This window comes from Apteryx rowi, unplaced genomic scaffold (genome assembly GCF_003343035.1).
Source record: "Apteryx rowi isolate R43461 unplaced genomic scaffold, aptRow1 scaffold_39, whole genome shotgun sequence".
Taxonomy (NCBI): Eukaryota; Metazoa; Chordata; class Aves; order Apterygiformes; family Apterygidae; genus Apteryx; species Apteryx rowi.
This window is the reverse complement of record NW_020450418.1, coordinates 3,868,352-3,891,919: the sequence shown is the minus strand read 5'-3', so window position 1 is coordinate 3,891,919 and position 23,568 is coordinate 3,868,352. Positions and strand designations below refer to the sequence as shown.

The window sequence follows — 23,568 nt, the reverse complement described above, 5'->3', positions numbered from 1 at the left end:
TTTCGGGTAGCTGTGCAAGGTGTAACGTTTCGGAAACACCTGCGCAGAGTCAAGCTGCAGTCAGGCTGGCCCGTGAGCCAGTTAATAGCACCCTTCTCAGTTTAGGAGAAGAACAGAGCGTGGGAAATTGGGGAGGAAGGGGACAACTCCCAGAACTGTTGGGCAAGGTCTCTCGGGGAGCGGATTCGAAGATCGTTTCTTTTGGTTCTGTTGCGTCTTGCTCTGTGCTTTGAAGTCAGTAGAAAACTGAGCACTCTTCTATTGAAAACAGCAGGGATGCAGGATAGGGAGCAGGTATTATGCCTTCCTCTTCTTAATTCCTCGTACCACCTTGATGCTGGGTCGAGTGAGGTCTTTCAAAGCGACAGCTCTAACCTGGCTACAGACAGATCCTCTTCCCTCAGTGAGGGCAATGCACATACTGCAAGGAAAACTAGCGCAGGGCATCTAGGCAGCAGGTAACTGTAACCTGGTTTGATGTATTTTACCTGCTGGTTGTTATTTGTGATGGATTAGAAGTTGCTCGCGTATGCCTACTTTTTTTACTTTGTGGCATAGAGGTATATGGATCAGAGCTAAGGTGACTAGGTTGCTCTTTGAATAGTTGTAGTGGATTTTTGTTTTGTGCAGAGTTTTTTTTGCCTGCAGTTAAAAGTATTGTATGGAATAACTAAGGGAGGGACAAACAAGTATTTTTTTTTTTTTTTATGCCTATACAGTTGCCTAAGCAAACTCGTAGGCTGTTTTTTCATTTAGCTGGTGGTATTGTGAGAAATACACAGGGTGACAGCACATAAGTCTGGAGCACAGAGATGCTTTAGGTGGTTTTATATGTGCTTTTTACTGTAGGCTTTTTAGTGCTATTTAATAATTCCCATTTCCTAACTTCAGTCCAGATTCTCTTTTTCTGAATGGCTGCAGCAATATCTGAGCTTTCCACCTTCCATTTCTTTATCTTTTTAAAAAAAATCGCAGTGCCTACTTTTGTGTTAAAATCATAAATCAGCACATGTTTCAAGGATTCACTTTAGTTTCTTTTAGTAAAATGCAAAAGGTGGAAGATTTTTAGTTTAAAAATCAGGATATAACTTTAATATGGGCCTAACCTAAAACATAACTTCAAAAGAGTTAGAAAGAACCATAATATAAAATCTGTATTACTGTAATGTTTTGTGCAGGGCTTCAGAGATGAAACGCTTGAAGAGCTTGAAGAGCAAGAAGAGCTTGTTGATGAACCAATTTTGGATTTAGGAAGGTCATTTCAGCTTCCTCAAAATGATATGGAGTATGAGAAGGAGTCCTGGGAAATGCGTGAATTTCTGAAACCTAGAACAGAAGAAGTAGATGAAGAACGGGAAATGTTGGTAGATGACGAGTATGAAGTGGATTCCGACTTCCTGAAATATAGTGCGTCAGGTGGACAGAAGGCAACTTCAGAGCCGGACCTCAACTCTACAGAGCAATGGGCAAAGAAACTTGAGACAAATACACTACAAGACTTAAGATCTAGTGTTTGCTTCAGTCGAAAGCAGTCCCTGGAATATCCACTCAATAAAGAGCAGACGGTGAGGAATACTGGGGGGGGGGGGGTTCCAGTGCCATATCCTGACAGTGAGGACCTCCATATCAAGACCTAAACTCTGTAATGAGTTTCTTGTGTGTAATTACTAGATGAGATCTTGGTACCTCCAACTTCTTTTGTACGGAGTTGCATTTTGATTGCTGCTTTACAAATAGTCAGTCCTGTTATGACATTAGGGAAGGTTCTTTCTGTTACTTTGTGTCTGTGTATTTAAGTGCTTGAATGATATGCGCCCTGATTGGCATATTTACAGACATCCTGTACTGGGGTCCTCTTTCCCATTTCTGATTTCTGACTCATTTCTTTTTTGCAAAATAGCAGAAGGTTAGGTCACGGTTTTAATAATCGAGGGGCTTCAGCAGCAAAGATAGTGAAAGAAGCTCCCTCTTTTCCTCCTGATTTTTAATCCTGATCAATTCCTTGAGCCAGATGATACTGCAGTTGAGCACAAAATGATATGGGGGAAGCAATTGTAAAAAGCATGCTGGTGGATAAAGAAGTAGAAGCAGAGATAGCTTTGGGGATATTGCCAAACTCTTATTTATACATCCTGCTCAAGTGCTCTGAGATTTTTTTTTTTCCTTCTAAGTCTTTGTTCATTCACTTGCCAAACAAAAAAGTGATGATAATGGCCTTCCGTGCAGCAGCTTCTGAGATGTATGCTTTTATATGGAGAAACAGAAATGAAAATGGATTTAAAATCACAGCCACCAACAGAATTCAGGGTTGTCTGTTTGGTCCCCTTTTGCACTGTATGTATATAAATAGGCAAAAATGTGGCTTCAAGTGCCAGTTTTATACCACAGTGCACAATATTCAGTCCATACATTTGTCTCTTAAAAACAACAAATGAGCAAGAAGTCAATAACTTCTTGTCTGGATTAAAGACATGCAAAAAGATGTGACAATTGTTTTATATGGTAATTGTGCATAATATTTCTCACACCTCTCTTTAWTATAGTGCCTAAATGAGCAGTTAGCATTCCATAGTTATCTGAATAACTAAATATGAATGTAGCTCAGAAAATCTGAATGTTTGCTGTAAAATCAATGTTTATGTCAAATACTGCTATGTAAATGCCAGTGCTTTCTAACTTTGATTACTTTTTCTTGTCCATGAAGTATGAAGAAAATGCTAGTATAAGTTCACAATCTTCTGGAACCACAGCAGACAGCAGCTATCAGAAAGGCATATTTGATACTGAAATTACCCAGCCAGGAGCAAAAAACAAGATGGATTTAGGTTTGTAAGAAGCTTTTTCATATATTTTAATTTCATATTTACAAAATTTAACTTTTATACCAAAACACAAATTTGTGTTCAATCTTTTGAATGATGTAATATTCAAATGAAGAGTTCTGCAGGCTCAAGGCAGTCTGGCTTCAAACAGATTCCAGCTTCCTGATCTCGCTTCTGCCTCCAAATATTTCCCTACCATTGTCACAGTGCTATGGAAAGTGGCTGCAGCTGCAGGGGTTTGCTTTGTCCTGCTGGTGGAGAATCAGTGTCCTCTGTGTAGCTACATCCCCAGTGGACTACACACCTGAGCAAAATAACTCATGGCTATTTCTTTCAGGAATTTGCCTTGGTCACATTTGACTGCTGATTCTATAGGTTTTCACACTTTAAATAAATAAATAAATGGGGGGGAGGCAGGGGAATGTTACAGGCTCACAGGGTAATTTTACCACAACCAGCATTTGCAGGTGAACTGAATGGTAGGTGATTGCGCTGTATCTTGTTTTTGCAATCTGTGCTCAGGAGCAAAGTGTCTCCTTCTGATGGCCAGAGAGCTTGCCCTCAGCAAGAACGCTGAGTTTGGTCGGTAATTCCATGGAGCCTGCTCTTTGGAGATCCAGAGCAACCTGTGGGCCTGCTTGTAGTGTGAGACACTGCAGCAACCTTTTTAGTTCCACAGCAGCCCAGGAAACAGCAACTCGCAGCCTGCCTTCATCTGCTCTGTCTGGTCTTGCTTGCTGCTTCGTGAGCATCTCCACTGATCTGGCTGTTGCTGGGACAGACATGAAGAATTTGTCTTTTTGGTCTCCGTGCTGCCTCTCAACGCAGTGAGATTGTTGTCCCTGTGCGCGAGGATTTTCCTTGCTGGGTCTGAATCAGTCCTCTAGGCTTGCATCACTGGCTGAGTTTTGGCTTTCTGCAGGCTGCCTCAACTGGAGCAGGGAGCAACCCGGTCAGGCAATAGAAGTGGCAATGAACACGCTGAAATGCTTCAAGTGATTCCTTGGAGAGGGAGGGAGAAGGGGCTGGGGTGGAAATTTTAACAAGCACTTTCTTCCGATCTAATCTGGATTGGTGAGGTTTCATTACATTGGCATACATGATTTGAGCCATTTCTTCGGGGCCTAATTAATTTTTCCCTAAATTAATGGTTGGAATTTGGTACATTATTGGGGGACTAATTTATAAGCCTGCCTGAGATAACACTTGCTTGTTGGGAGAAAGGAGGTTGGGTTTTTCCCTTTCTTAGTCATCCAAGTCTCATACAACCAACAGTGTGTAAGCCATACCAGTAGATTAATGACTCTGGCAAGGAGCTGTGGTGGCTTAATTAATGTTGATATTTATGGCACCAAAATGACATCTCTTTTCCCCAGTGTGATGGGCTTCCATGCTGGAGCAGAGATTTGCTTGCACTGTTCCTTTTGCATGAAGAATGAGTTCACTGTTTCTAATTGTGCATTTTTGTGAGGAACATCTCTCGTGTACCTAAGCTTACCTCAGTTTCACAAAGATTTGGCATTTCCTGTTACTGCCTGACTAGATATGTCAGAAGGTATGTCAGAAGCAAGGTGCTATAAAAAAAAGTGTTTAGTGTTGTTTAAATTTCCTTCAAAAAGATGTGTTTCATATCTCTCCAAGCCTCTTGATCATCATGCGACATCCACATTTAGAACATGGCGAGCTAAGGGACTTATTTCCAAGGTGCATTGCTAGGCACAGSGACAGAAGAAGCAGATGTTTACATCTGTACCTTTTCTTCTTCAGGTACAAAGCTTCGAATTGACTCAAAGGTACCTGTGCTTGCTGTTGATCTGGAAGCTATTGAAAAGGAACTAAAAGAGGAGAATTGTATTTTTTCTAAGAACCGGGAATCTGGGAGAGTTACTGCCTTACCTCAGCCTAGAACAACATTGTGCAGGTATGGAGAAAGGATTTCAGATAGTTTTCAATTATACTCTCAGTTTTCTTCCTTCTTTGCTTAACTGACTGGTTGTTAAAAGCTGTGTGAAGCTGCAGTACGTACATAGGTAATGGCCAGTTCTGACTTCTGCCCAAGGAGCTGAATTTTGCAGGTTGTATTGAATCTTTACTTGTCATGTTTCTTCTCCCTGAGTACTGGGACAGAAAAGTGCCAATGGCTCTGCCGCCTGCTTCGCTTATGCCTCGGTGTGTGGAGAGCTAGAAGAAGGGATGTGGTGTAGAGGAGAGGAAAGTCGCATGTACCAGCGGCATCAGTCGTTACCGCTTAGAGCTCTGCCCTTAGCTCCTTATCACAGCTCTGTCGTCTTGTTTTCCCCTTTCCTTTGTTTTTCCCCTCTCATCCTTTTGGGATGGGCAGTTTACCTGTGGCCTGCAGGCCTATGCAGCAAAAATTATATCTTGCCAGAGCTGCTGAGAAACCTTGAGCTGGCAATGGTAATAGATACTTGCCACATCTGTCAAGCATCCCATAATTCCCCCTGCCAAACACTCGATGAGTGGGTAGTCGATCTGCTTTTGGGGCCTGTTGACTCATCCTCAGTGCTTCCCTAGTTCATGTGTAGTCTTCCCTCTGAGTGAAAGCAGCTCAGTGAATAAAATGAGGGGATTATTTCTCCAGCAAAACATCCTACTTCGTTTTTGCAATGTGAGGGTAGCATCTACAGTTCTCAGGATCTGCAGAAAATGTGTGCAAGGGTGTATTGTTCGAAGCTTCTTGTGGGGGCATGCGATTTGATATTTCCTATTCCTTGAATAGGTGAGTAATATGTAGTACAAAAGTCTAATTACCACCCTGCTCTGGGGTGTTCAGTGGACTGCACAGAATCTGTTCCCCCAGTTGCATCACATTTGGCTTTCTGGTTAGCTGGACTGGCTTTATCATCTGTATAGCAGTCTAGAAGAATCACAGCATATTAATCAGTAAGTAAATGTAAATTGCTTGCATGAGCATTTAGAATGAGTTAAAGCAGTGCAGATTTGTATATCACAGAACAGGTTATAAATTTGGTCTGCCCGTCATGTTTGTTTCTGAAGCATTCGTTATGTACATTTGAACTTAAATATAAAAGAAATCCTATCTAGTCTGACATTTGATTTAAACTGGATGGTGCGAGAAGGCACTGCTCTCATACTGCTAGATACAAAACGTGCGAGGAATTGTGACCTGGCAGGTGTGGTGACTTTTTTATTTTTTATTCCTCCCTTCCCTCTGTCCCCAATTAGTGAATTACCTGAGAGAGAAGAAGGAGAAGGAGAAGAAACTCCCAACTTCAGCCATTGGGGACCACCACGGACGTATGTTGATATGGTTACCCTTTTTCTCATTTACCTTATGTCTTTTCTTCTGTGAAAGAGACTGAGTTCATTTACTTCCAGACCTGCCTGTTTACCTTGACTTCCTCTAAAATAAAAACTTATTGGAAGGGCAGTGGTCTTGTGTTGGCAGCAGAATTTTGTTGTTTGTGTGGGGTGAGGTCCACTCAGCATAAAGAAACACGACTGTTGAGAGCATTCTTAGGTATCTGGCTTTATCCATTTACTGTTAAAATTTCTTGAAAGACCAAAAGCTTGCATTTATTTAAGGCTTTGCATTTAATAGCTTAAAAAGCTATTTCAAGCTATTAAACTTTTGCGTGCATTTTTCAGTGTTGAGATCTTTCGAGACCCTCACGTGTCTCTTGGAATCAGTATTGTTGGTGGACAAACAGTCATAAAGCGCCTGAAGAATGGAGAGGAACTTAAAGGGATCTTTATCAAACACGTCTTGGAAGACAGCCCAGCAGGAAGAACATGGGCTTTAAAAACTGGAGATAAAATACTTGAGGTAAAGGCAGATAGGCCTACCTTTTTATTTTAAGAAATAAAGATTGACTGAGATAGCTTTGGGGGGTGGGAGGGACAAAATACCACCACTGCTTCATGAAGTATTTTATGACAGTGTGTCTGGAAAACCAAAATTAAATCCCTCCAATGCTTTTCATTTAAGGTCCAAATACAGAGGGTTTTTAAGATCCTCTTGTTTATTTAAGAAAAGATAGGCCCTGGTATCTAATGCTTAAACAAAAAAAAATGAAAGACCATCCTTGCCATGTAAATGGGTAATAAGTAATTTCTTTAAAGTGGCATTGTCTGCATAGACTCCTTCTTCATTCTGAAATTTGGGCTGTTATTTGGAGTGTGTTAATTTTGGATTAGTTAACGGTCTGGTTAACTACTGTTTAAGGGAAATCCCTGATTCTAGTAGATGCCTTAGGGGAGAATGCCATTTCTGCACATCCTGTCACCTCTGGCTCGATGTTGATTTTTAGTCACTCTACTCCAAATGAATACTTCTGAATCCAGGGTTCCCAAGCTGACGGTGCCATTCTTGCATGTGCTCTTTGGTTGCATGTGATATTTTGAAGAACAGTTTCAAAACAGATTTATCTTATAAACAGGCAAAACCTGAAAGAGAGGTGTTGTATCTAACATTCTCTGACAGTCTTGTTCCTTATTTTTTTTAATCTAGAAAAATTGCTTTGGGAAACATGTGGCCTGTCTTTAGCTGTTAATACTAAGTAAGATGCTTTTTCTTAAAGCATCATAGAAAAATACTTTTAAAATAATTTCTTTTGACTGCTTTTGGTACCTTCCTGTGATACACTAATCTGTGAACATATGCCACCTCTTGTAGTGACTCTGTGCAAGAGACAAACTGCCTAATAAAAATAAATTGTTTGTTAGGTTTCTGGAGTAGACTTACAAAACGCCACACACGAGGAAGCAGTAGAAGCTATCAAGAATGCGGGAAATCCAGTTGTGTTTGTCGTTCAGAGTTTGTCCAACATGCCAAAAGTGAGTTTATTCCTATTTTTATTCCAAAACTTAATAAATGTGTAATATGCATCTTAAACTTGGCAAAGTTTCTTTCAGCAAGATTTTTCTATTTTGTATCCATCCTTGCTGACAGTTTCTGCTTATGGATCACATGGGTGGTTTTTTTTTTTTTTGGTCTGATTCTAAACCTTGTTTCTCTGATGTAAATCTAGTGGGTGTAAATGTATTGAATAGGTGGTAATTTAGGTCTCCCATATGTGTAATTGAGTCTGGCCTTGTATAGCCAAAGGTAGTAGTTTGGGAGCAAGCTAAATCTAAGAGATTTAGGCATGCCTTTATCTTCAAGGCCAAGGCCAGAAACCTGCTAGCCCCTGGTAAGAGAAGACACAGAATTCTCCCTCTCTTGGAGTACACAAAAAATACAAGACTTCTGTGTGCTTTTGATATAATCTGAGAAGTTACTCAGGAATTTTGGTGGATTGGTAGGCCTGAGAGGAGACCTTTTTGACAACTGCAGACAGATCTGGCACACAGTGTTCATTATTTTTCCTGTGCTCCAGGAAGTCTTTCCAAATCTGTCACGACTTCCACCAGCTAAGCTGGGGAGGAGGCTTGCGCAGGCAGGGATGGCAAAAATCACTGTGGTGCTATCTGAATTGGCTCCCTTTCTGTGTTTGACTCTTTCACAGAAAAGAAGATCCAAAAAAAGTGCCAGAACATTTGAGTGTTCAGCTGCCTCTCTGAACCTTACTTTCCTCGGCAATCAAAAGAGACCAAAGGAAAGCTGGAACACTGGAAATTTTGGTGTTTCACTGTGTGAATGCCGAGTTTCCGGTAACACAGGATCAGAGCTTCAGCAGTGCTAAGCACTCTCAGCTCCCATTCACCAAAATAAGGTGCTGCTAAAGGAGTGGGAGTCTATTACATTCTGCCATGTAGAAGGAACCCAGGAGTTCCCCTTTCCTTTTGTATGGCCTAATCTTATGACCCAAAACAAGTTCTAAAATAAACTTGCGTACTCGCACTTGAGTACTTCTTACAGACTCTCCCAGCATCTTTGAGATTCAACTGTGTGTCCAGCACCAGCAGTAATGAAAACGCATTAAGAGTAGATGTTTCCCCTTGTAAGGATAAAGAACACCAAGGAGCAATATTACGTGGTGGCTCAGCATGCGCTTTTCTATATGGTGTTTATCTGCAGGGACGTGAGTCTGTTTCCTTCCTCAGTAGGTGAACAGATGGAGATTGAGATATTTGTTAGGAATTTAAAGTACTAAGGTTAGTACAGAAACTATTTCACATGGGATCTCCAGGCTGCTTGCAGCGCAGCTTTTGTCTGAGTAATTTCTACTGCTGGCTTTGGACTGCCACATGATCGTTTCCAATTAATCATTCTACAAAGATGTTTTCATAGTTTGTTTTTTTTTAACTGTTTTTACAGTAAGCTACTGTCTTGTATTTTTTTTTTCAARTAACATCTTACTATTGTACACCTTTTTGAGCAATAAAAATATGGTAAAGTGTTGTACTTGCTTATTTGATGTTTACTTTCTAAAACTTATTATTCAGCTCTGAATARTTAAAGAACTGACCCTTATTCAGAAGTCTGTACTGAGTTCTGTATCAAGTATGTAAGTCCATACTGTTGACTTCRAACTAATATTTTATTGAATGGAGAGATGGGGCCAGACATCAAACAGTGAGCACTAAAAGAAATACCAAATGTTTGTAATTTCCGTAAGAGCAAGTAATTTAAAGACTGCATTGTGATGGCCTTCTACATTGGGCAAAATGAAGGGTGTGCTGGGAATCTTTATTGTTGTCATTACCTAACTTTTTGATGTTTGTTCTTTTTAATATGCGCAACATATGCATTATGTTTTCAGGTGGTTTCTGCTGTGCAGCCTAAGGGGAGCAAAGGTCAGGATAAAGACAAAGAAAATAAGAATGAAAAGGTATTTATTTTCATTTAAATGCTATACCTAAGTTTTATTAAATGGTATAACTACTTGTGTTATAAATGGATGTTAAGCCTTAGCTGAAGTCTGCAATTAAGTTTGAAGTGTTTCATTGAAATCTCTCTGGTTCAATTTTTGCCAAATCCAAGGCAAGGTTCTGACAAATGTCTTTTGGGTCTCCCCTGGCTGCTGTAACTGTGCAGCCCCTGCAGCTCTTCACTGGCATCTCTCTGAAAGTATCTGTTTTGCCCAGTTTTGGAGGCCAATTGATTCCCCTTGCTCAATGGAAAGAGAAAAGCAGTAACATGTACACAACTAATATGCTTAATGTGAGGCTGGCTGAAGTTCAGTAAAATCATGTTATAGGATAATTAAATCAGTTGAGTCTCTTATTGCTGTGTTAAACAAGGAAATGACCAAGTGATCTGTAGTTGGCCTACTAATGGGTTAGCAATTACTGCATAGTAATTTTCTAAAAACTTCATGGCAGATTTAAAAATAAAGAATCCGTTCAGTCTAAAGTAGTATATTTGTTTTAGTTACCCTGCAGTAAGGGAAACATGTAATTTCTCACTCTCAGGCAGACTGCTCCAGGGGCCTAGGTATTTTGCTGCACACCTCATTTCTGGGAACGGCGTTGCTTGCTGTGGGCCAGGTACTCTGAGCGTGTCAGAACTGACGGAGGAGAGGACAGAACTAGGGTGGATGATAACTTTTGTCCAGAGCAGTTTAACATGCTGACTATGAATATGATGAACGTTTTGTTTGAACTCACTCAGTTCTGCGGCGTTTGTTGGCAAACTCAGAAGGCCCTCTTGCTTCAGAAGGTTTCTGTAAGCCTCCTTTCAGATCCTGTCAGCTTCAGAAGCTATGAGGCTCAGTTATTCCAAAAAATCAAGAAAGGTGTTGAAGTCATGCTTTTATACCAGTGGATAATAGTTATAATGAAGCAGTTACAATCCCCTTTTCTTGGTTTTGTTATCTATATTTCTAATCTAAAAAGCGCTCATCCACTTGCAATGTGCCGCCTTTAATCTCTAGGACTCCAGTGTGTTGCGTTCTATAGTGTTAGGAGGTTAAAGAGTGAGCTTAATCTTTTTCAAACCTTTTTCATCTATTGGTGCTGTAAACTAGTGGGTGGAATATTGAAGAGCTTCAGTGCATAAATATGTAGCTCCTTTTTAGCTTTGAACATTAATTCACAAAGCAGTCATACTGTGCTACAGTAGGGGCAGCTCTGRGTTAGAAAGAGTTGCTATTAGTGGATTACTAGCCTGCGTTCCTATGGGAAATCACTGATATTTCGAGTCCAGTCTTCAAAGTGTCACAAAAGAGTGTGGTTTGAAAGCGGCTATATCCAACTGGAAAATCTGCCTCTTTCTGCATGATGAATTATCTTTTCAATACTGCAGGTTTTCTCTCCTATTTTTTGGTGTTTATCCTCTCTTGTGATCCGTTTGTTTAAAAATGATCACTTGAAGTCATTTGTATAAAACTACTTAAAACAATTGAGCTTCTTGTGGACAAACCAGATATTAAAGTTATTTTGCTGTTTGGCCATGTAAACTATGTTTTTGCTTTTGTGTTGGAAGAAGCTGTGTTAATACAAAACCTGGTGTTGTGCAGTACTCTGCTACCTTAAACTGGAGAATGCAAAACACAGTTATGTACCATTCGCTTTTTCTTCTTTTTTATTTTTTTAATTTCTTTCCTACTCCAGTGTTGCTGAGGAATCTCTAAAGATACTGTATGGGTAAAGTGGGTGTGGAGTCTCCCCACTAGTCAGGAACTGTAAATCAAACCATGGAGGCAGAACAAACAGAGCACTGTGAAATTAGGTGAAGCTGCTAGAATGTAATTTTTACTTTAAAAAAAAAAAGAGAGAGATAATGTGATAGGTTTTATGCAAAGTGGGTGCATTCACTTTGGTCATGTTCCAGCCTGCCCTTGAAAAAATTACTCTGTAAWTGATTTTACTTTCCTCCATTCTTAATTTTCAAAAGAAAATAGTGACTACTAGTTCTTTTGCAAGTATTCTTGTGCATAAGGTCCTGAAGTAGAAAGTTGCCCATGTCCTGCCATATGTTATTTCCTTTTATTCCCTTCTGACACTTCCTAGCTGATATTTTAGTCTTTGACAGACTATAACTATTGGATCTAGGGAAAGAATTTTTCACATTCCTTTCCCTTCATTTTGTACTCAAAGAATGTATTTTTAAATAAAACTAATTTTATGCTCGACTCTGCTGAGCATGCAAGTCAGAATAACGTAGGCTTAAAAAGCAGCAAGATATTTCACAATATCGAGTTCAAGAAAAATAATCCTTCTATAAATCTAATTCTTCTACTGATGTCCTTCCTTCCTTGGAAATAGTGGTAGCATGGTACCTCTCCATAAAAATCAAATTAAAGAACAGTTTATAAACAAACAAAGGACATAATGTTTGGACATAAATCTTTGAAAAGAAATTCTGGATAATGAAGAAGTTTCAGTAGATGCGGATCAACAGGAAGGATCCTGTTGATTTTTCTGTTCTGCAGAGCAAGTAAATTGGAGAACTTGTTCTAAGGTGAAATCTAGAAATATTAGAAGTTTTTATATAGTGTACTCAAGAAATTTTTTTAAAGCTTTTCTATTTTATCAAGCTGTTTCTGAGCCCACTGAAATCATACGACTAGATTCTGGTTGACTTCTATATGTTTATGGTCAGAAACTTTAGGATGATTCTTATAAAAATTGGCACATTTGGGGATAAACTTGTTTTTGCCTTTTGCTTAGGACAATAAAGATCCTTGTGGGAAACGGAGACTCTGAGAGTGATTCTAGAGACTTTGCAGTCGTAGCACGGTGCTCTCTCTGTTGGAGAGCCGCCCGAAACCAGAGCACGTTGCTCACCTGGGTTTCCCGCGGGTGAGAGCAGTCTGTTCCTCTGAGCAGCGGCGAGCTGCAGGATGAGCTTAGGTGTCTCGTGTAATTTCCCTCAGGCTTTCTAACAAATGTTTAAGGTTTTAAAAAGCCAAAGGGCCAACGCTTAGGCTCCGAGTTATTAAGGAATTACAGCGGTACTGATTCGTCGTGGGCAGCTGAGAGCAGGGCTGCACCTTTCCGTCTGTGCCTACTCAGTAGTTTGGGCGACGACTCCCACGCGGCGCTTCTTGCACCTTCTGGATTTTGTTCGGTTCTCCGTGTGCTGGGGTCRAGCAAGGACAGCGGAGGCTTGTTGGTGTGTTGCATACTTTGGGGAAATGGCTTTCTCAAAGTGCTCTTATTAAGCACYGTTACTACAGATTGGCAGGAATTCTTTTAATTTATTACTCTTATGCTGTCCTCAGTGCAGCACTTTGCTGTAATAATTTTTAAATGGGCAGGATGATGCAAATCATATTATCTCTCACAATTTTGTCCGTAGCTTGCATTGAAATTTGCTGCTTAGAATATTCTATACAAATTTAGGCTCAGCTTTCATTGTACACAGTGGAAAACCTTATTCCAGGTTTGATGTTTGGATGTTGAATCCTAATTCCCAGCTATAGAAGAAATTCATTGCAAGCATTCGGACTGGGCTAATGGCATATTGTACTCACTGCGCCCTCTCTAAGGTGCATCTCGCTATTAGCGGTGTGGTTGTATGGGATACAACTGAACGTAATTTAGTGAAATCACGTAGCCAACTAAGGCATGATCCAGTTGCTCTGAGCTATAAAAACAGTTGCTTGGACGAACGAGCGCATGTTTTCTTTAGATTCAGAGCTGGTTCTTTACGCCTGATATGCRTCGCTATATGCATCATTATAGGAGCTGCCTGTACTTATGTGAGGTAATAGAATTTTGTTATAAGTTCTAATTCAAATTCATTTTTAAATTTAACCCAAAATGTAGATGATTTTATATGTAAATATTCTTGTAGAAACAGTAAGAAATTTGAAATTTTTTTTGTATTTTAAAGGTTTGCTGACTTTAAACAGTATCAGAAAATTTTAATATTGAAGTGTTTAAAGTCTCTAATGAGAAATGTGTTATAATTTATTTTTATGCTTTGATTGATGTTCATACTTCTGTGTTTACAATGACACACAAGTGTTTTGTCAATAAGAAAATATGCACGCACTATTGTATTTTCTTTTTTCTATACTCAGTGTCACTTTTTGCTCTGATTTCTTGCATAAAAAGCCTATGCTACAGATTTTAGCATTGTAATTATGCCCGTTGTATGTACGCGTGTAGATATTTTAGGACAGAAGGAAAAATATGATTTTTCTTTTCTTCTATACAGAGGATATAAAGCATGTAACTATTTCACTCTGAATCCATTAGAGAAAATATGGGGCTCCACCTCCAATGAAACTGCCGCCTCCGTATAGAGCACTCGGAAGACTGCACCCAGAGGAAGCTAATGTGGACGAAGAGGAGGAAGCTTGTGCAGAGGGTAAGTAGTGAGATATTTATTAAGTAGCATTGCGTTTATGGAGCACGATCRGGTTATGTGAAAAACGTACCTGCCGTTTAGTGCTTATATGATGGACGTAGTGCTCAGCGTGGCAATAAGAGATAGTCCACAAACTTGTTCTTACCGATGGCTGCTTGTTTGTGATTTAGATGGTCGTCTTTTCCCAGCCAGACTTGGATAGCTTTTCTCTTTTGAAGAGGCGTAAAAAGGGCTCCATTTAATGTCAGTCTAAGAAGGTCTAAGCAGGACCTGGAGGGCTTGTGTTGGCAGTGGCGTCAGCAGCGAAAGGCAGGTGCGGTGCTTCACCCTTGTAATAGCCATGGTAGTTGCGTAGGCCTGGATTAAGAACCATTGGTGCCTTGCCTAAAGAGCCTGCAGTTTATATCAAGGCAATGCTGTTCAAGAAAATATTTCCCTTAAAAAAAATCTGAATTATTGTTTAAATCCCATTTTTTTGGTAGCACCTTTCAAGGGAAAGGTTCTGCGACTGTCAAATTTAATTTTTTATAGTGATTTATAATGATTGGCACTTCGTGGAAGAGAAGGCACCTAAAGAATAGGATGCAATATCAGCTTAAGAGCTTCCAGCAGCATGACTTAGATTCCAGGATACTGCTTTGTTAATTCCAACTTTGGGTAAATGGAATATTATTATCCTTCCAATAAAATATTGGGGAATATTAAAATCACAGTTAGGATTCCTAAATTATTTTCTAAAATTAGCCACTTTGACTCCCTCCTCCCCCTTTACACTCTCTTGCACTAAATCAACATACCTGGTTTTTTGCTATTGTTATTTTTCTCATCAGCCTGTGTCCTGGAGTGTTTTATGTTTGTCCTAGTTATGGGGAAGCTAAAGCAGAGGGATGCCTTTGTAGTTTTTGACCTCGAAGCGGCCTTGTCTATCAGTCTGAGCAGAAGTTCCCAACTTCAGGCCCCCTGGTGAGCTCACTCTTCCTCCTGCTCTTACTGACTTCGCTCCTGGTGTTGGCCATGGCATGTCGTTGAAGCTGAGATAATTAATGAGATTTGTTGGTTGGTCACTCCTAGGGCTTTGTAGGTGGAGACAAGGTGGATCTTGGAAGGTTGTTCTCGTGGAAGAGGTAATGGGTGCACAGGAGCAGCCTGCTCAGGTCTGCCTTTGTTGTTTTAATGAAAAGCTACTAATTCTTGAACCAACTGGAGATTTTTCCAGACCTTCCCCTTACAGAATTTGTCATCTCGTCTGCTTGGAGACTGCACCGTAGTCACTTGAGGTTTTTGGTATCTTCTTGGAGGCGTAGCATTTGACTCCAAACTGTGCATTTTAGAATGAATGTATTTTACTTTTAAACCAGCTCTGTTTGTAAACCACCAGTTGTAGCAAACTGCTTTCAGGCTGTTATTAGTTACAAAGGTTGTAATTCCCAGTTAAAGGATATATTGATAGGTAGCTTGATTCTTGAGTTTTCTGATTAGGATGTGCCTCAGTCCAAGTGCTTGCTAGACCTAGGTTAACATTTTGCACAGCTATAATTTCTTATTAATGCGCTTGGTCATGTTTTAGCTGTTTTGCAGTTCCTAATGGTATTGCCAGCTGAGACTGATAGCTGAGAAGGTAAARCTACTTCTGATATTAAATTAATCAGTCCTACCAGATTTGGCAGCAGCAAGCAGATCTGTTTGGATGAATCCCTTTCTCTCTACTCTTTCTACTGACTGAAGTTGAATGTTTGCCCTAACCATCACTTCCATGAATCTTCCAAAACCAAGATGTGCCTTTTCCGCTTTATTCGTCCCCTGCTTCACTCAGTTTCTTTAAAAAACGGACTTAGGAACCTTAAGCTAAGTTTGTACCTCAACCCTTGAAGTAAAAACCATGTTAGAAACAATCTAGCTGTACTTAAAATGATACTAAGCAGCTCAGTAGCTCTGAAAGGGACTTTTACAAAGTATCTTTTCTGTAATCACTTGGAAAAGAGTCTTCTCCATGAATTCCAGTATAGTGTTATTTTTATAAACTTAATAATTTTATAAGCTTCACTGAACAGCAGGTAGATAGATAGGTTAGATTTATTGTGTCTTCCTTATTTAAAAGATCAGAGATCCAAAAAAAAAAAAAGTGAACCGGGGTAAATCTATGTCATAGTCTCTCCATTGTTTCATTTACCTCCTGTCTGTGCACCCATAGCGTGGAAGGCTTTAGGGGCATTTTGAGGTGAGCGAGCTGTTAATTCTGTGTCCTCTGCTTGGTGTCCTCTGGTTGTGCTCCTGATGGATTTCTTTAGCCTTCTTATTAATACAGCTGCAGTTTCATGAACCTGCTCATTGATTTGTCTCATATTCCAGAAATAATTTACTTGTTCCACTTGACCTGAGTTTTTTCAAATCCTTGCTTATCATTCCTTCCATGAGTCCCTTACTCTCATCCTACTTCTGTCTCCATGTTCTTCATAGTTCCCCATATTGAAAGCAAAGCAAAGTGTTCCATTAGTCTTTCTCCCATATGAGGAAAATTTTTATTTCCTTTCTAATCCCTCCGTACTGCATGGCAGTCTCTCTCTGTTTTGTCTGTTCTCCCTTTTAAGGGCTGAATAACCTTTTGGTAATTTCCCTGGTGGGATCTAAATCCACTTACCTTTTGGCAATGCTCCCTTTTCTTTTCCTATGTTTTTCCACTGCTGAAACTGTAGCTTGCAGTGCTGGCCTGTTCTAACAAACAGTCAGTTCTTGTAGATRTTCTGCCTTTTCTTTTCAGAGGTGGTTATTCACCCAAAGAGGGTGAATCCTTGCTGGAGATAGAACTACTAAATAGTTCTTGGTTTAGAGAAACTCCAGGCAGCCTCCACGTTCCGGTGCTTTAATTCGTCAAGTCTGACTTTACTAAGAAATTTTAGGATTTTTTTCAAATATGTCTTCTTGAACATAAGGCCCTTAACTTCAGAGCTTCTTCTCTTTATATTTCAATTTAATTTGAACATTTGTGATCACTGCCTCCGAGGTTACTTTCTGCATTCAAAGTTCTTAGGTGGCTTTTTTGCTAGACTTTGGGGGCAAGCTGAAAATAGAATTTCCTCTTGTTGTGTTATTTCTTCTTCTAGTGGTCCTGTCAAAATCTTCATCAGTATTCAACTCTGACTCTGGGTAATCTGCTTCTTGTTTACTCTTTACTCTGACTATGCTGCTTTAAGACTTTCAGTTTACTTTTTAAAATAGTCTTGTAAAACTGTAGCATGTGGAGAAGAATGGTAATTTTACAAGTGTAGCTGAAGAAGAAAGGCTAGGCTTACARGATTCGTAGAGAAAGGCAGGATTTGTTTCCTTACTTAGTTGTTTAACTCATTGTCTGTCTTATCAACTTAGTGATTCTTCAGTCTACTGCAAAAGGATCCTTCAAAATCCTTCATCTTAAAGACCTGAAAATACTAGAATTGTGGGTTTGGGTCTGTCCCCCTATAGTGGGAGCTGTCTCTCCATGGTGGAGGTTATTTTGGTGGAGGTCATTTTGTCCATGTAGACATTATTTAGCTTTCCCAGACCTTCTAAACATGAGGTTTTATAATAGGGTTATTTTTCTTTAATCAGAACAAATAAATAAAGGGGAGGGTATACAAGGAGCTATTTGTCCCTGCAAGCGGCTGTGCTACAGACCGCATCAATAGGTACCGGCGTGTTTTTCTTCAGTGGCGGATGGCTGTAGGTGTGCACTAAGAATCTGCTRATAGGCTAATGCTCACCCCGTTGTGGCTTATTGCTCTAGTAAGGAGTTAGGAGCACAGAGAAGCAGAGGAAATGGATGGGCAGAATAGTCTGCAATGAAATGTTTTATAAGGTTTTCTGTGGCGCATTAGTAACGGTGCAATTTAGATGTACTTTTGTAATTGAGTTGAGGACAATGATAAGTTAGATAGGAAAGACCTTAAAAAGCATTATAAGAAAATTAAGAAGACAACTATTGAAAAAGCTTGGAACCCATAATTTTAATGGATGTTAGGTTTTTTACTGAAATCTCTTGTCTAGCTAGGAGACCGAGATTGATCTGCTTGGTCTCAAATAAGTTTAAAAGAGTAAAAATAGATAATAATAAAAATTAGTGAAAGGTGGCTAAGGTAATGGAGTAGATGCTGCTGTGCTCGGACTTCCCATCTGCAGGGATATTTAGCTATATCTTATAAGGGGATAATACTGCTCCCTCCCTTTTGTTTTGTCTCTAGACAATGTAGAGATCGATGAATTTGAGGAGTGGTGGTTTCTCCTACCAAAACAAGAGATTTTTAAATCTCTCTAATGTTTCAGCTTACCTAGAGTTTGGGTGGAAGGGGTGCGGGTGTGTGTAACTTGGTTCAGACAGACCCACACTGTAGGCGGGATTGAGTTGGAAAGTGCTTGGCCATACGCACGTGAGATGGGGTTGACTTTTGTTTCAAAACAAAACCAAAAAAACAAAAGAGAACTTGGTTGAGACCCTGCAAAATATGGTCGGGTATATTTGATGTTCTTTAGGTGTCAAGACACGACCTCAGGAAGCCTTAAGTGCCGCTGTGAGCTAAGATGACAAAACTATCACTGTCACTTTGGAAAAATGCCAGARTTATTGAAAAGGAACTTAACTAAATAAAAACAAAAACGTTGGTAAATCAACATAACTCCTGAGAATCTGACTGCTTAGAGTTTGTCATGTTATGCAAAGCTGTCCTAAAACAGAGGAAAAAAATTCAAAATTTGAATTCAGGTGAGGCAGCTCRTGCAGCCAAACGCTGCCTCTCCAATAGATGTCACTGCAATCAACAGCAAATAGCGAAGATGTTCAAAGAGTAAGATGTGGCCAGGAAAAAGCTTCAAGCTTTATGAACATAAAATGTTGAAAAAATAATCATCGCCATACTTATATTTAACAAAATTAAAATCACAACATGTGTATTTAGTTTGGTGCGTTTTCAAAGGTCATGCAAAAGCCAGGATTAGCCAAATAGAGCAGTGACTTTCATTTTTTTAGCTCTAGGTTAATCTCTATTTAATATGACTCTACACTGCTAATCTTCTTTTCCCATTCTTATTCTGAGTCATAATTAGCTAAAATATGTAGGTTTTGTAACCAGTCCTAATAAAAGACCCAGAAGGGCTGTACGTGCTGGGCAGCCTTGCAAGCTGTTGTACCATGTGAGGATAAACTAYGATGTTGGTGTCATTGTAGTTTGGGATTTGTTTGGGGTTTTATTACTGAGTTGATTTTATTTATTTATTTTTTTTTTTTTACACTCTGTTTGCAAATCACATGTACAGTTCTCATCTGATGAAGTACTGCAAAAGGAAATTACATTCTTGATGAATTTTTAATAGTAAAATTGCAGCTGGGACTTGGATTTTTTTTTACTGTGTGCTTGTACATAATGCACTGAACAGATGGCTATGTGTGTGCTGTGATATACATTCTAAAGAAAGGACAATGAACTTTAAAAATGAACAAATTAATGGTATTAACAAAATAACAGAATATTTTGGGTTGTTTTAAATGCAGCATTTGGAATAGAGAATTAGTAAGGACTTCCCAAAATTACTGAGTACACTTATAAATTTAGAGAGGGCTGTTATCTTTGTTTTTTAATTACTAAATAAGGGGGTTTGAATCTCCTCAGTATTTCAGTTCGGCACTCATTGCAATAAAACTAATGCTGCTCGTTGAGAGTCACAGCAAAACACAAGTTATGCTGAAGTTTGAATCGTCCTTATGATGGCAGGCTGGTTTTGTTTTCTGGCATGTGCAAATAATCCAGGAATGCCTACCGGTGTTRGGAAACTGCAAGGTTTGCAGTGTTGCAGAACAGCACGTTCAGTGAAGGCGTTTGAGCTAAGAGCAATTCCTGGATAACCCCTGCAGCCTGCGTGGAAGCGATGCCTAGATAAGAAATGGCTATTAACTCCTGCTTTGCCACGGGGATTAACCGGGGTGTTAGCTGCAACCAGCAGTGAAGTACGTGAGTGGTGGAGGTGAGCCGTGTTTGGGGACGGAGCCGTCGTCGGAGCGCGAGCGGAGTCGGGGCAGCGCAACCCCGGCAGGCGCCGAGCGTCGGCGGGTCACCCGGGGGGAAGCAGGGATGCGCTGCGCCCGGCGCGCCTGTGCAGGCAGCGCTCGCCTGCCGGCCGCCGCGACCGCCAGCCCGTGGGTAGCCTGAAATTAATGTAATTGATGGCATCTCGTAATAGAGACAGACAGGCAGCTTGCCCTTAAGGAGAGAAAAATCCCAGCCAAATAGGCCCAAGGTCGTCAGAAGCGAGCGGAGCGCCGAGCCTGTGTGCGATGAGGACTGGAGCTGCGCGCAGCGCTGAGGGCTCGTCGGGAATGCAGATGTCCTGAGGGGCAGCCTGGCACAGCGATGGTGCAAGGGGGCTTCCCAGGTAAGGACGCGCCTCTCGCTCTGCTGTGTGTGTTTCCAGCGAGTCCTTCGCAGCATTTTTAGTGATAATTTAGAACTAGTGAAGTGCTAGAGATAAGAAAACAGGAGCACAGGTCATTTTTCTCAGTTTGGAGCRTGGACGTATACCCTGATTAGAATACTGCATTTGATAGCTTTAAAATATTTCGTCTTGTGCTTCCTTATAAATCATTGTGGCTGTTGTATGTTGTTGTTCAACATTCTGATACACAAAACTGACGTGAGCGCGCCAGTGCTTAAAATATAACAATTCCTAGCACTAAATTTCGTGCTCTATAGAATAATCTACTCTTCCATAACTGTTATTGTAATGTAGAGACAGATGGCTGAATTTTCTTCACTTTGCTTGTTAAGAATGTGTTAGGTAAATGTTTTTAGACTCAAATAAAAAGCTGCTGGGGAATCTAAACTGAATATTCAGCATTTTTGTGGTAAAAGGATGCAAAACAAGAATAAAGCAATGTGATAGTAAACAAAATGAGCTATTTGCAGTGAAGGATAATCTAATCTTTAAATATTGCCTCAGATTGCATTTGTTGTTAGGTATGATCTTTTCTTCCAACACAAGCCAGGTATCCAGAGAATAGCATTAAAATGCTAGGCATGAAATATACTCATTTGGTGTTTTAAGGTTATTAAATTCTCTAAGGCATGGTGCAGTTAGCTTCTGTTGTTTAGGGTCTTGGATCTTACCTCAGGCATTACAGATAAGGAATTTCATATAGCTTATGTAGGCAGAAGATGATGTCTGTGTTATAAACCTGCATATGCAGCTATCACTGCACAAACTTGCTGAGAGAGGTAGTACAAGTAGATCTTTATATTACTTTCACTGAAGAACACTTAATATCACTGCAATGACTTGCAACTAAAAATATGTAGAAAGGATGCAAATATTTAAAGAAATAATTGCAAGATGAACATTAGCCCATAGAAGGTTGTTATGTGTTTATATTTTTGAGTGTCTCGTTTTTAGGTAAGAAGATAGTATCTTTCGCCATTACCATCTTTGCATCATTTATGATGTTGCTCCACTGCACAAAAAATAAAAAGAAACTCCGTTGTGCATCAAGTCTTGTCCAGACTAGCACAGCATTGCTTTTGGTAAGAATACAGAATAGATATTTGCATAATAGCTCTGTTCCAAAATGGTCCGTTTGGGTTTAAACAATAATTCCTCCAAATATGAAGTACAAGTAGTCCTCTAACAGAAGGGAAAGTAAAAATGTTGAATGACAATAATTTTATTCTTTACAGATGTTACTTTCATTTTCTGTAGTATTACAGTAATTGAGAMAGCTGTCCAGAATAACTTCTTTAACTGTTTGAGAAAGTCAAAGTTATTTTTTGCCACTCAGTCTTAAAAGTAGTTTCTCCATTATTCAACATGGTCGTTCAGGGGCTAGTMATCAATTTACCTTCTGCTCTGTTCAGTTATACAATTGTTCTTTATTAGAATAGCTGTCATTTAAAGAAAAATCCAGAATGTTTTTCTGTAGGTTTGTTAGCTATCATACACCATGACTGACTGTTAAAGATCTGCTTTATGTCTTTGTAGTGGCCGCATGCGTATTGAAACATATATGTGTGTGTGTGTATATATGTATATRTGTGTGTGTGTGTATAAGAGAGACTTTGATACGTGCAGAAGATGAACATTTCTATTTTATCAGCAGATTCAAAATACTTTTGCCATATTGAAATTAGAAGAGGTATTGTGGCAACTGGCTAAAGGGCAGGTACTACTCTACCCTACCCAGCAGTGATGATGAGTCTTGTATAATTAGTGTGATGATAGGCATGTCAGTTTGCTTCATCAGTGCTTAGAGACCACAGCTCGTCTCTCTGCTTCCCTGTCCCTGCCTCCCAAAAAGTTATTAGAGGAAATGTTAATGCATTGAGCTTTTGGGTATGGTACAAGGAAGCAGCAATTGCTGTTGCTGTGAATGTAGAAAGCGCGCGCGTGTGTGTGTGCGCGCACGTGTTGCGGGCAGAGACAGAGTTGAGGTCTGAGGAGCAGAGCCCTCCAGAGCTGAGGACCCCCAGCTACAGCGAGTGTCCCTCTCCAAAGAGGTGCCTGCGCGGCTAGAGCCGGGAGCAGTAGCTGCCGTCTGCGCGGGCCTCGATGCGCTCGCAGGAGGTGAGCGAGGAGCCTCTCTGCGGAGCCAGCCATTAATCCGGCGCTCGCTGCCGTCCTGCAGCCCAGGTAGGTGCCTCCGCCCGAGGAGTCCATGGTTGTGTGTGCCTGTACTTTACCTCGGGGAATRGGAGAGCGTTTCCAACAGGCAGTCGCCCCAGCAGTTCCCGCTGACGGGTGGTACCCTGGTGCCACGYGCAGCCTCCCGACTCTCCCCTCTGCCCCGCACACGGTTGATGCGTGGGAACCAGCCAACATCAGCATCCGCAGCCGAAATGCAGGATTCGGGAGCAGGGGCAATGCTGTGTGCCCTRTGCTGGGGTGGTCTGGGAGAAGGGAAAGCAAGGTGGAGCTATAGGGRTTTTTGAGATTGAATGTGCAACAGGACAGGTAAGGGGACAGTTCAGACATGCGGTCTGGGGGAAGGCTGAGGCTTAAAAGTAGGGTAGGACCCATGCTGTTCGCACCTCTGCCCGTGTGTGCAGAGCCAGCAGCTGCTGCCGAGAGCAGTACCTGAGCAAACTAACTGGGAATGCCTGCCAGGTGCTGAGTGCGTTGCTGCAGGTGGGCTGCGTGTCTTGTCCAAAGCCAGGAGTGGTAAACCTTGACTTCATCATACCATTTTGTGATTGTTCTGTGGATACCAAGTAGTTTTAACAACTTACTTTTTAAAAAATACTTCAGGCAGTTTTGGAGGGTTTTGTATCCCTTATCTGAAAATCAAGTACGTTGAAAATCCTGTATATAAACACTCTGAAGTGTTTTATGGCACTGAGTTATCAGGTAAGCTTAAGCAGCATTTTTTTAGACCTAAAAAAGTTACACTTGCATATTATATTTTGCCAGGTCCTCTATAAAGCGAGGTGTGAAATTGTAATTTCCATGGTGTGATACTTCTGGGAATATTCTGAGATATTAAACCTAAGTTCTCCTATCTGTAACAAGCTGTTACTTAGAATTGAACTGCATACCTGAGCTAGGAGTAATTTG

At 40.4% G+C, this 23,568-nt stretch overlaps 1 protein-coding gene across 10 annotated transcripts in view; it reads left to right on the top strand.

The window, feature by feature from the left end:
• The window catches only part of PATJ (PATJ, crumbs cell polarity complex component), a 160,577-nt gene that overhangs the window by 59,863 nt on the left and 77,146 nt on the right, over positions 1-23,568 (top strand). For all 10 annotated transcript variants that reach the window (XM_026074452.1, XM_026074451.1, XM_026074458.1 and 7 more), the window contains 8 exons: positions 1,179-1,565; positions 2,705-2,825; positions 4,590-4,743; positions 6,030-6,101; positions 6,453-6,630; positions 7,530-7,640; positions 9,509-9,577; positions 13,896-14,007. In XM_026074452.1, the coding sequence (XP_025930237.1) occupies positions 1,179-1,565; positions 2,705-2,825; positions 4,590-4,743; positions 6,030-6,101; positions 6,453-6,630; positions 7,530-7,640; positions 9,509-9,577; positions 13,896-14,007 (1,204 nt within the window). The remainder of the gene's footprint in view (positions 1-1,178; positions 1,566-2,704; positions 2,826-4,589; positions 4,744-6,029; positions 6,102-6,452; positions 6,631-7,529; positions 7,641-9,508; positions 9,578-13,895; positions 14,008-23,568) is intronic.